A 14,009-nucleotide genomic window follows, 5' to 3' on the forward strand; every position below is an offset into this window, starting at 1 on the left:
CATTTTGCCATTTAATCTTCCAGTCTTCTATCTACTCCTGTTTTTGTTTTTGTTCCTATAACTTTTTATCTTATTTTAATCACTTAATAAGACTACTTGTAGAATATACACAGATAGTAGAATGGGAAATCCATTAATAGGCTCTTAAAGAAGAGAGCTTTGTGTTTTTTTTTCCTTCCTTCATATTTGTCCCCAACTTCCTATAAAAATTTTAAACATACAGAAAAGTTGAAAGAACAGAACAGTGAACACCTTATATACCCAGATTAAATGACTGTTAACATCTGGCCATATATGCTTTATCTGTTTATATGTGTGTACACAGATAAACATACACACACATTCTTTTTTTGTTTTTTTTTTGCTAACTTATTTGAAAGGAAGTTGCCGACATCATGGTACTCTCCTAAATAGTTCGTTATACATCTCCTAAGAAATAAGGACATTCTCCTATATAATAATACATAATAATGATATCATTATCACATCTAAGAAAATTAACAAGCCTTTAATACCTAACATCCAGTCTGTATTCAAATTTTCCTTATTGATGAGACCAGGCCAGTTTTCTTATAGAATGTTTCCCCTGTATTTCCTTCAAACTGGAAGTTAGGTCTGTTGACTTGATTAGATTCACATTAAACATTTTGGTAAGAGAACTTCATAGATTACACTGTATATTTCATATTGTATCAAAGCAAGAAGCACATATTACTTTGTCCCACAATTAATGATGCCAAGTTTGATTATTTGGTAAGATGATGTCCACCAGGTCTCACCATTTTAAGAGATAAAAATTTTTCCCCCTTTGTAATTAGCAGGTAACCTGTAGGGTGATACTTTAGCAACATGCATATATCCTGTTACTTAATAACCTTTCACTTAATGGTCTTAGCATCCATTAATGATCCTTGAGGTTTGCTTTTTGATAACAGGGTGCACTTTCTTGATTAGTCTAATTTAAAACCAGAAAATGGACCTAACTAGATATTTTCACAAACTAATGCTAAGGGAAAGACAAAGCAGGAATGACAATAGGGAGTTTTTGTCAAAACATAGCTACTTTATTTTTAGTTAAAAATTTTAATTGTGGTAAAATACACGTAACATAAAACTTAGCATCTTAAACATTTTTAAATGTACAGTTCAGTAGTGATAAGTACATTTACATTGTTGTACAGTTAGTCTCTAGATTTCTTTTTTCTTGCAAAACTGAAACTCTGTACCCATTAAACAACTCCCCATTTTCCCCTCCCCCTGGTGACCATCCTTCTGTCTCTTATGAATTTGACTATTCTGGGTACCTCATGTAAGTGGAATCATACAGTATTTGTGTTTTGTTACTGGCTTATTTTACTTAGCATAATTTGTTCCACGTTCATTCGTGTCGTCACTTGTCAGAATATCCTTCCTTTTTAAGGCTGAACAATACTCCATTGTATCTATTTCCACATTTTATTTATCTGTTCATCTGTTAATGGGCATTTAAGTTGTTTCTGTAGCTTGGCTTTTGTGAATAATGCTACTCTGAATATGGGTGTGAAAATATCTCTTCAAGACTCTGATTTCAGTTCTTTTGTGTGTATACCCAGAAGCGAGATTGCTGGATCACATGGTAATTCTATGTTTAATGTTTTGAGGAATGGAACATAGCTACTTTCATGATCCAGGTTGCTTAAATCGTCCAGGCATGTAAGATAAAGAAGTGAAGTACGTTGTGTTATGTACTCTTTTGACACAGACGTGTATTATTTGCATATTAAAATATAGGAATAGGGGTGCCTGGGTGGCTCAGTTGGTTAAGCATCTGACTTCGGCTCAGGTCATGATCTTGAGGTTCGTGAGTTTGAGCCCTGCATCAGGCTCTCTGCTGTCAGCACAGAGCCTGCTTTGGATCCTCTGTCCCCCTCGCTCTACCCCTCCCCCACTCACACGCTCTTTGTCTCTCTCAAAACTTAAAAAAAATACAGGAATATTTTTTCATTTCAACACGGAAATAGGTTTACATTTTTCTTCAAACACATGGTCTCCTTTGTCATTGTTTTATTTTCCTGCTTTAATTGTCACATGAGTACTGGAAACATTTTATTTTCTAACTTCATTGTAAGAAATAACAGCACAAGTGAAAGTCAGAGTTGGAGACATGGTAGAGAGTTATGGGGACCCTGGTGAACTGGAGAGGAGTGTGGACCCTATTCATTGTTGTCTTGCATGATGGGAGTCCAGTGTGGCCAAAGTGTTTGGGCTTTCAAGAGAAGCTGAAAATCTGCATTCCTATGGGAAGTATCCTGTTTTTTATACACTGACAGCTAATTCGGCCTTCTAGAAACACTGTGTAGGCCATACACAACATGTCTGTTGCCTGAATTTGGCCCATGGGCTCCAATTTGGGGCGTTACTGTTCAGCAAGGTAGTCTTCTGTGAAGATCATCTTCTAACACTGTTGAGCAGGTGGAAGTGTCCGAGAGGAAGGCACTGTTGGGCCAGCCAGCCCGACCAGCAGAATTAGACATCTTCTGATGATAGCACAGCTACGTCACTTCCACTTTATGAGTTGAATTTGGGAATTTATAAATGATTGAGCACTTTATAACAGGTATCCCAGAAAGCACTTGTCCCTGTGGTATGTTATTTTCAAATGTAAATGACATTTTATTTTATTTTTTAAAATGTTTATTTTTGAGAGAGAGAGAGTATGAGCAAGGGAGGGGCAGAGAGGGACAGATGATCAGAAACAGGCTCCACATTGACAGCTGCGAGCCCCTTGTGGGGCTGAAACTCACGAACTGCAAGGTCATGACCTAAGCCGAAGTTGGATGCTCAACCGACTGAGCCACCCAGGAGTCCCTATTTTATTTTTTTAATGTTTGTTTATTTTTGAAAGAGAGAGCGAGCATGTATGCGTGAGAACTGGGGAGAGGCAGAGAGGGAGGGAGCCTGAGGATCCAAAGTGAGTTCTGCGCTGACAGCAGAGAGCCCAGTGCAGGGCTTGAACTCAGGAACCTTGAGATCATGACCTTGAGCCGAAGTCGGACACTTAACTGACTGAGCCACCCAGGTGCCCCCAGACTTGGATTTTTATGTCACTTTGCAACTCCCAACCTGTTTTGTTCTGTTTTATTTTTATTTATTTGTTTTTTAAATCATATTTTTTTTTGAGAGAGAAGGGGCTCAAGTGAGCGAGAGGCAGAGAGGGAGAATCCCACAAGGGGCAGAGTTGGGGGGTAGAGAGAGACAGAGAGAGAGAAGGGCTCACCTGGAATGGGGCTCGTGCTCACCCGAAGCGGGGCGTGAGCTCACCTAATGTGGAGCTCAAACTCACGAACCATGAGATCATGACCTGAGCCGAAGTCAGATACTTAATGACTGAGCCATCTAGGTGCTCCTCTCTCATATTTTAATGTTTATTTTGAGAGAGAGAGAACGTGCACATGGGAGGGACAGAGAGAGAGGGAATCCCAAGCAAGCTCTGCACTGTCAGCACAGAGCTGAACGTGGGGCTCGATCTCACAATCCAATTCATGAGATCATGACCTGAGCCTAAATCAAGAGTTGGACACTTAACAGACTGAGCCACCCAGGTGCCCCTTGTTCACTTTTTTACAATTTATGTCACTAACCTGTGTATTTCTTTGGTGTGTAATATCACTTACATATTGCAGGGTGTTGTCCCAACTGCTCAGCGGGCTGCCATTGTTGTGGGCGTGGAGTTACCAGTCTATGATATTACAAAGAAGCACTTAATATTGTCAGGGGTGATGGGAGACACAATTTTAACTCACTTTGTGTAAGTATTATAGGCTGTGCTTATTCCATATTTCCATTATTTTGAGCACAAAAAGCATCTTTCACTGAGGTCCTCATGTAGAATCAATAATGGGTACAGATGGTCTAGATACTCCTCTCTGTCTTATCTCCAGAACTTCAAGCCTTCTAATACTTGTACAGAGATCCTAGATGCTGTGGGTAGATACTGTACTGTGGGTAGATACTGTAGATACTGTACTACCACTGTACTTGGTAGCAGTGTCTAATACAACAGCCTATCAGATGTCTAGGATTTGCATTTGTTCATACACAGCCTCTATATCTAATTTTATCTGTTATTTTCTTTGGTTAAGTTTGGATCAGAAAGCAAACTTTTCTCAATGAGAATCAGAAAAAAGTGAAAATTTATAGGGCCTGTGAAACAAAACCACAGTTTTGGGCTAAAGACTGTTGCTAGCCTTATCCTACATTCTCTTCATATTGGAACTTTTATGATACTTTACTGCTCGAAGTATACCGCATTTGGTATATGATGCTGTGGTATGAAAACTTATATGTCTAATAGATGATGTATGTTAGTTTCTGCTTAGGGATCCTGCTAGACTTCTAAATTGCCCCCCCCCCCCCCCGCCCCCAACCAAAGGCTAAGTTTTGGATTGAAAAGTGAAGGGCATAATACTTTTTAAAGGATTTTATTTTTAAGTAATCTCTACACTCAGTATGGGGCTTGAACTTACTACCTGAGATCAAGAGTCACATGCTCTACGGACTGAGCCAGCCAGGTGCCCCACAGGGATACCTTTTGAATGACATTTCTTTAGAACACATTTCCTCTCTCTTTAGATTGTAATGAAAGGGCAGGTGCCAAGTTTTATCTGATGAGTCTGACTCATCATACAGTTATGAATTTATGTTTGGCGTAATTTCTGTTTAGTCAGGGTTGGAAGTGAGGTGGTTTATCTTAAAGTTTTCGTTTTTAGTTCCAGCTTTACATGCGGCTTGGCTGGTGCTCTGGCTTCCAATCCAGTTGATGTGGTTCGAACTCGCATGATGAACCAGAGGGCAATCGTGGGACATGTGGACCTTTACAAGGGTACTTTGGATGGTATTTTAAAGGTATGCACACTGTAGGCTTGGTTTGCATTTTTGATTTTTTTAGATGTCTCAGGCATTCTTTCAGTCCTTATTCTTGGTTGCTATGTATCATTTTGAAGATGGAAGAATCATTATGTATATTTTTAATAGCCTCTCAGAATAATTTCCAGTTGTAAAAGCTGTCTCCTTGGCAATCTGCTGATATGCAGTGGTCCTTAATATTATCATTCCAGTTTGAATACTTGAGACTGCAGGATACTTTTATTAATAGCACCATGTAGAATTATTGAGATAGAAGGGACTTAAGATATCCCACATTTACCTGCTTCAGGTAAGACAGAGACCCTGTAATAGAAAATCTGGTACTCAATTTCAGTTCAGTATTGTGCTGTTGCTTACACTTTGCCTTTGAAAGTTTCTGCGATGCTATGTTTGTAGGAAACTGAATATCACAAATGTGTTGTGTAATCACTGGTGATCATCCTTCTACAAAAAGCAAATTTGGGGCCAAAATACGACATTTCCATATGGTTTCTCTGTGCTGTCAGTTTAGTTTAACAACCATTTATTATCTAACAGGAACCATTTTAGTAGATACAGAGAAATTACAGTATACTGCAGGTGTACAAACAGATAATCAGCACAGCCTGGTAAACTTGATAAACTCAGGGACCTATGGAAGGAAATTTTAGTCTAATTTGGAAGTTTAGGATAGGCTCCCTGTAGATGGTGGCATCTTGAATAACTCACATCTGTTGAGTATTTTTACTTTGTATCAGACACTGTCCTAATGAGACTTACATGTATTCATTCACTTAATCCTCATCATTACCCCATGTGGTAGATACTAAAGCACTAGAGATTAACTAACCTGCCCCAAATTTTGCAGCTAGTGGGGTTTCAGCTCAGACCATTTGGCTTCAAACTAACATTCTTAACCTCTACACTGTAGTGCCTTTCTTATGTTGATGGCTAAGGGGTTAAATAGGTTATAAAGGATATTGAATGCTATGCTGAGGTACTTGGGTTTTTTTTTTTAACTTGATGGGGAGCTATTGAAAGATCTTAATCAGGTCAGATTTGTATTTTAGATCACTTTGGGTTTGTAAGACAGTGGTTCTCAGGTGCATTGGAGCCACCTGGGGAAACTTTCACAGCTCCTGTGTCTACTGTAGACCAATGAACTCAGAACTTATGGGGGTAGGGGACCCAGGTTGAAAGTATTTTTAAAAGTCCTCAGGTGATTGCAGTGTTCACCTAAGGTTGAAAAGCCATTTATCTAAGGGGTAAGCCTAGAGCAGTGGTTCTTAAGGCATTAACTTGCCTCAGAATCACCTGGAGGGCTTATTCAAATGCAGATGGCTGGGGCCCATCACCAGATTCTGATTCAGCAGGTCTTGAATAGGGACTTGAGAATTTGTGTTTCTAACCAGTTCTCAGGCAATACTGAGACTCTGGATACTACACTTTGAGAAACAATGACCTAGAGATAGGGAAGCTGATTAGAAAGCTGTTAGTAATCTAAGATAGAGGCAATAAAGCCTGAATTTGAGCACTGTAGGGGGGATGCAGAAGGTAGGATAGAGTTGAGAATAATTTAGTTGATAAAGTCAATAGGATTTGCTTGAGTAGGTGTGGAGAGGTGTGAGAGAAAGGAAGTGCCAGAGATAAGTTCCCAGTTCTTTGTTTTGGTGACTGTGTGGTGATTCCCATTGACACAGTTATCACAGGAAAAACAGGTTTTTTTGGGCGGGGTGGGGTGGGGGGAGACAGTATAGTTTTGGATACTTAGTTTGAAGTGCATGAGGAACATGCAGTGGATATATTTGGAGACCTTAGTCTTAACTCAGGGGAGTTTAGGGATATAGATAGGAGCCTGGGGAATCAGTAGTGTACAGGTGGTACATAACTGTGGAGGGGGAGACCAAGGAGAGAACGTAGAGGAGTTCACATCATTTTTGCCTTTCTAGCACACTAGAGTATTATGCATTCCTTTCATTAATAGTGATTCACAGAGGAAGTGATTCTCAGACTTTGGGGAGTAGAGTTTGGTAAAAGCCCCTCTTTGCTATTTCTGACATGCTTACCCTTCCACTTGACAATCGCTGGTATAGAGAGAGAGAAAGGGAGGGCCAAGGAAATATCTCTGAGGAATACCAATTGCTAAGGGCTTGGCAGGTGGGAAACCTAGGAGAGACACCGAAAGATAACAGTCAAAAGATATGAGGAAACTTAGAAGAGCCATGGAAGCCCAGGGAGTAATGAGTTTGAAGAAGAGATGAGTAGTTATTTAATGCCAACTGGAATAGAGAGGTCCAATATAAGGACTACAAACTATCTGTTGGATTTGATATTTTCTAGAGGAGGTTTGCTGGAATGATGTTTGCAAAAGCTAGATTGATGTGCATGAGGAGTGTGTTTAATTATTCATTCATCCAGTACAAAAATGTTTAAGTCTTATGTGCCAGGTGCTGTTCTAGTTTGGTGAACAGAAAAGTTTTGGCCTTTGTCATGACACTTTAATTCTAATAGAGACAGGTAAACACATAGGACTCAAGGGTAAATAGACAAGTGTAAAATACTCTTTCAAGAAGGTTGGCTAACAGGAGATAGAATGTACAATAATAGAGTAATAGCTAGCATTTAGTGAATGCTTATTATGTGCCACACACTATAGTCTATCTTTTAGCTCACAGCAACCCTATGGAGTAGATATGTTTTCCATTTTATAAACAAGGGAACTTGGGTGGGAGTGGCTAAGTACCCAAGATTATACACCTAATAAGTGGCAAATCTGGGACTTAAACCAGAGTCTGATTCAAAAGTTTAAACTTATAACCACCATGCTGTTTTATATTGTCAGAAACATATTTTCATGTTGGCAGTAACCTTTACCTATATTCACTCTCTCATTCATTTACTTGCTGTTAAAGTTCTTTATACTGATTGCTCTATATTGTCATTGTATATAATAGCATCTTGCTTTATTACTTCATCAGCGAGAGTCCCAGAGCACTAGTGAATGGAGTTCTGCATTCATTTCTGCCATAGAAACCAACAGCTGCAAATCTTACCCTGTCACCCCTGTCTTAAAACCCTTGAATGGCTTCTCGTTGACCCAAGGCTCTATATGATTTGGCCACTTTTTACTTCTACAGCCTTATCACTGCTACCTTTATTCTACATTCCAGATGTACTATACAATTTCCACTGGTAGACTTTCCTTCATTCCCAAATTTTCATCCATGCCATATACTTTGTTAGATGCCCCCACCCTACCCTATATATCCTTTTCACTTAGCTAGTTCCTATTCATTCTTCAGACCTCGTTACTTTCTCCTAAAGGCCTTCCCTGACTGATGAACTAGGTTATGTGTACACAGTTTCTTGTACTTACTCTGACAACATTTATTTTGTTATTTAAAAACATCTTTTTTGAGGACTAATTTACATATTGTAAAATTTACCTATTCAAAGTGGCTTTTGGTATATTCACAGATTTGTGTGACTGTCCTCACCACAGTTGATTTTAGAACATTTTCATGAATTCAAAAATAAACCTCGTACTCTTTAGTTATCACCTCCCTGTTCCCTCACTCCCAGTCCTAAGAAACCACTAACCTACTTTTCTAACTCTTTAGATTTGCATATTCTAGATATCTCATATAAATGGAATCATACAATATGTGATCTTTTTGACTGGCTCCTTTCACTTACCACAATGTTTCAAGGTTCATTCATGTCTTAGTACGTATCAGTGTGTTCCTTTTTATGGCTGGGTGATACTCCATTGTGTGGCTGTATCACATTTATATTTGTTACATTTTATTGTAATTGCTTTTAATGCCTGTCTGCCCCAGTAGACTGTAAGTTCCATGAAGGCAGGGCCATGTGCATCTTATCACTTTATCCACAGCAGATTATTTATTGAATGAATGCACAACTTTATGAAGTAGTCTGTTGTCGTTGTTTATCTACAAAAGTTCTTGTGTTTGTTTTCATACAACTGTCTGAAGCCAGGCACTGGGCCTCCCAGTCCTAATGTTCTATAGAAGTTAGTCACTGTTTTGGAGCTTTTTAAAGATTCATATGGCTCATGGGAGTATTAGAGACCCTTACTGTGTTTGTATGTTCATGTACTCAACAGATATTCATTTAGGTATTTATTGGAAACTTTCCTGTGTCAGACAGTGTTAGGTGGTAGGGATATAATGGTGAGCAAGACAAACATAGTCCCTGTTCTCCTGGAGACTACATTCTAGTTGAGGGAGACAGACAATAAACACACAGATAATAATATAATTTCAGATAGAATTAAATGCTATTAAGACATAAATAGAGCATGAGACAGTGACTTGGAAATGATAGTAGGGAACTACTTCAGCCAGGATAGCCAGGACAAGGCTGTGGGTAGGTGATATTTGAGCAGAGATCTGAATGATGAGAAGAAGGTGATGAAGATCTGAGAGAAAAAACATTTCAAAAAGAGGGAACAGGTACAAAGGCCCTGAGTTGGGAATGAACTGGATATGTTCAAAGGTTAAAAGGAAGGCTGGTGTGGCTGAGTGTGGTAAATGAAGGAGAAAGTAGTAGGAAATGAAACTGGAGAGACTGGCAGGGGCTAAATCATGTAGGATCCTATAGATCATCACATAAAATTTGCAATTACAGTGAAATCCACTGGGAAGCCATTGGAGAGCTTGAAGCAGGAAAGTGACACTATTTATAATTTAATGTATAAATTATATATTTTTTATATTGGATTGTATCTCTAAGGTCCCATGTCATTTTAGCAGTCTATGATTCTAGGTTATCTGCATCTGGCTGAATTTCACAATTTTCCAACGTCAATTTTGGTCTGAGACCTTCAGCATTTGCTCGTAATCCATTGGGGGAAAGCATATTACCACTATGATTCTGTAAAAGTCCCCTTATTCTGTTACTATTTGTTCAAAAAATGATTAGTAAGGATAATTATCTTGAGTATTCTTAATCTACAGGATGGGATAGGGGATATTTACAAGTCTGGATTCTCATATTAATGTCCTATCCAAATATATCAATTATTTAGTATAGTGGCGGGTTTTACTTCACCAGGGGAAGGGCAAAATAACATCGCAATGTCTAACCCAGTGCCTAACACACAGGAGTTACTTAATAGATATTTTAAAATAGTACACAAAATAGGGACTGTTTCTGCTGGCTGAATTCAACACACCACCAGTTTATGACCTTTGTCATTTAATATGTCATTTAATTCAAGTAGCTACTCAGTTGGTGTGTTTAGGACCCCCATTGTATAAAACAGGAAACCTAAACTCAAAGCAATTTACGCACTGTTCCTCATGCAATCTTGAAAGCATTTACATCAGGCAGTCCATGGCATTGCACAGAAGTTGATAGAATGAAACAGACTCAGAGGAGGATAGTGACTGCCCAGCTCCTTATTCCCTACCCTACTTTAGTTTTCCTATTAGCACTTCCATTTCTGAATATAATATATATCAATCTATGTATTTGTCAGCTTTTCTAGAGAGTGCACTCCTTGAGGGCAGGGAGTGTATAAGTTATCTCTTCCTTTATAACAAATTGCTCCAAAACTCACTTCCTTAAAACAGTAAACATTTGTGATCACGCAGTTTCTGTGGGTCTGGAATTCAGAAGCAACTTAGCTTAGTGATTTCAGCTTAGATTCTCTTGTGAGGTTGTAGTCAGATGTCAGCTAGAGCTACAGCCGTATCTGAAGGCTAGACTGGAGCTGGGATATCTGCTTCAAAGATCACTCATGTGGCTATTAGCAGGAATTATTAGCTGTTGGCTACTAAACCTGTGTTCCTCTCTGGAAGTTGGCTGGAAGCCTTAGTTTCTCCCCTTCTGGGCCTCTCATGACGTGACAGCTAACTTTATAGTGAACAATTCAAGAGAGAAGAAGACAGAAGCAGAAGCCTTTTAGATCTAAAACATCTTTTATACCATAATGGAGGTGACAGACTACTGCTGTATTTTCTTGGTGACCTAGACCTCTCCTGGTATGTTGTGAGAGGGGTTACACAAGGATATGAATAACTAGTGGTGGCTTTCATTGGGGTCATATTGGAGGCTGGCTACCACAGACACTTTCTCTCTCGTTTACTGTTATTACTATTATCCCAGCATCAAGAAGAGTACCTTGCATAGGCAAGGTGCTTAAATATTTGTTGAATGAGTGGGTAGATTTAGACTGTATATGAATTCAAAATGTATGGCTTTAGAAAAACAGCATTAATGGAGCCATAAGTTGTTGGGGAGGGACATGGAAGATGAGTACTAAAAATAAAAGTAATTGTCAGATGTACATAGTAAGGGGAATTCACTCTATTTTTGATTATATCTTTCCCTCAGATGTGGAAACATGAGGGATTTTTTGCACTCTATAAAGGATTTTGGCCAAACTGGCTTCGACTTGGACCCTGGAACATCATTGTATCCTTTTAGAATATGAGAATGAAAGCAGATGCTTTAAGCTCCCAGGTAATTTTTTACTATGGGAAGGAAAATTTGGTTATTGACACCTTTAGGCAAGTGAGTAACTCAAGCATTCTAATGGTGACCATTGAGGATAGAACTAAGTAGAGAAATGGCTTTTAGTTGGAGTCTAGTACAAACTAAAGGCAGCGGAAAAGATGTACCAAAGTGTCCTCTTTAAAACAAAACAAGTACAAACAAATCTGGAAGGGGTTATGAAGTTTTTGGAAACCCTGTTGGGATTTGCCCACAGGAAAGTACATGCTGAGGTGGTCCAGATTTCCTACTCCTAACTATAGGACCAGAGCAACTGGAGAAATAATAAGACAGAAAACACTCATAGGGTGAAGGAATCCAGGCCAAGTAGGTCTCTTTCCTCACGGATGGCTCTTGTTTCTTTAGCTGTGTTTGAGTGCCTCCTTTGTGCAGAGAGAATTGAATGTTGTATATAGTTTGTGTGTATAGTGCTGAGCATTGCAGGGTTCAAAAGTAATTCCTTGCCCTTGTGGAATCTATAGGTTGAGAGAGGGAGTATGCCTCTCTCTCCTTGGGATTGATCTGATCACCTAAGAGTAACAGTTACTCTTAGCATTGAATTATATATATGTTGTCATTAATGTTCTTGGGTGTGTGTGAGAGAGTGTGTGTGGCCTGTTGGCCACTGAAGACTATAAGTATGTTAGAGTTCTAATCTGTTTTTATTGCTAAATGCCAAATCATAAGGGGTATGTGGTGGGCACTCAATGCATGCTTGATTTGCCAGGTATTGTTTTTAAAAAGTCTTAAGCAAGTACAACTCAGAATCTGAGATAGACTACCTCAGTGTAAGAGAATGCAATACACAATTTTAGAACTAGGTTTAGCTTTCATTGTCAACCCAATGATCTTCCATGACTTACTCCTCAGTTTTTTATTACATATGAGCAGCTCAAGAGGCTTCAAATCTAAGAACTGAATTATACGTGAGCCAAGCCCTGCCAGCGTTTCTACTTTTTTCCCTATTTCCGTGTTCTAATGTATTTTGACAAAGTTGTAAGTGTTTACTGAACCATTGGTCTCCCAAGGGCCTCCTGATGGAAGAACTACAGGATGCTTCAAAATTGTTCGTGTGTTTGTGTTACCATGTTAACTTTTCCGTGAGAGGAAGTGTTAACATTGCGACTCTGGCCCCAGATTGGTATCTTCTATGAAGATGGATACTGATAGATGACATCAAAATGGCCTTCTTTTCAAATGTGGGTTAAATGTAGTTGGTTAGCCCCAAACTTGAGCTAGAGCAGAAGGCATAGGCCAGGGCAGTTACTGCTATGTATGTTACAGACCTCGGTTCTCATTAAAGTATTTATTGGCAGAATCACTTCGGCTTTGTCTTCATTTACTACTTTCTCCTTTGCCAGCTCTTTAAGTTACATTCTCCAGAAGGTGATAAAGAGGGGGTTACTGTGAAATTGAGTCTAGACTCTTCAAGCACATTTATGGAAATAGACTAAGTGCATTGTGTTTTTCCACTGCCACTTGTCATAATGCTACTCATTTTTAAAATTTTTTAAAAAAATTTATTTTTGAGAGAGAGAGACAGAGTGCGAGTGCGGGAGGGGGCAGAGAGAGAGAGAGAGAGAGAAGACACAGAATCTGAAGCAGGCTCCAGGGTCTGAGCTGTTGTGTTACTCACTTAAACATCAGGCAAATTGTTCTTTCCTAAGCATGAATAAATAAACAAGTGGCTCATTTGGAAGTTTCTACAGATAAAATGTTAAAAGAGGCTTAAAATAGAACACTGTGTGCAGGGTTCTAAATTTCTTATAGGCAAAAAGTTCTGGTGACTTTCTTGTACTAGAACAGTGCCTAGCACATTGTAGGCACTCAAATTTTTGTGGAATGAATAGTTTAGTTCTTCATTTTTATCTGTTCATTCATTTATTCAGCAAACATTTATTTTATGTCTATTACGTCCTAGATGTTGGGAGTATAAAAACAAGTTAAGACATAGTCTCTATTTTCAAGCTCACATTATAGGAGGAGAAACAGACATGTAATTAGATAATTATAGTAGGTACTAAGTACTATATAAAAGATGAACAAAGTGCTAGAAGCACAGAGTAGGGAATAACAGCCAGTTACCTAGGGGATTGGCCAAAGGCTTCATAGCGCAGGTGACATTTGAGGTAAATAGCAGATGTTACCATATGGATAAGGCAGCGAAGAACATTCCAGGCAGGGGAGTGGGGGAAAGTTCAGTTTGGCTAAAATGTAGGGCAGGGGTTTTCAAATACTACGTGAGGCAGAATTGCCTGGAGATCTCATGAAAATGTAGTTTCTTACATCCATTGCCTGGGATCCTAACTTTATTTGGGGCAAAGTTTGCTTTCATCACAGGTACTTGATACAGGTGGTCCTTAGATTGCACTTTGGGAAGCACTTGTACAGAACTGTGGCTAAAATGAAAGGAAATAAGAATAGTGTGACCAGAAGGGTCAAATTATGAGGGATCTGTATGTGCCCTAATAAAGAATTGGACTTTTTTTTATCCTGGAGGAGGGGCAGGTAAAGGAAGTTTAAAATATGGGAATAATATAACCAGCTTTTATTTTTTTAGGAAGATAACCCTGTTGTGGAGGGTAGCCTGGAGGGGGAGTAACCCA

At 39.0% G+C, this 14,009-nt stretch overlaps 1 protein-coding gene across 3 annotated transcripts in view; it reads left to right on the forward strand.

Annotated features, from left to right (window-relative positions):
• Positions 1-12,721, forward strand: part of SLC25A14 (solute carrier family 25 member 14) — a 29,218-nt gene extending 16,497 nt beyond the window's left edge. For all 3 annotated transcript variants that reach the window (XM_019427005.2, XM_019427007.2, XM_053891430.1), the window contains 4 exons: positions 3,663-3,787; positions 4,749-4,884; positions 11,245-11,325; positions 12,274-12,721. In XM_019427005.2, coding sequence (XP_019282550.1) covers positions 3,663-3,787; positions 4,749-4,884; positions 11,245-11,325; positions 12,274-12,315 — 384 coding nt within the window. In that variant the 3' untranslated portion in view covers positions 12,316-12,721. The remainder of the gene's footprint in view (positions 1-3,662; positions 3,788-4,748; positions 4,885-11,244; positions 11,326-12,273) is intronic.
• The last annotated feature ends 1,288 nt before the right edge of the window (positions 12,722-14,009 follow it).

Source organism: Panthera pardus, unplaced genomic scaffold (assembly GCF_024362965.1).
Source record: "Panthera pardus isolate Hobbes unplaced genomic scaffold, ASM2436296v1 HiC_scaffold_27, whole genome shotgun sequence".
Classification (NCBI taxonomy): domain Eukaryota; kingdom Metazoa; phylum Chordata; class Mammalia; order Carnivora; family Felidae; genus Panthera; species Panthera pardus.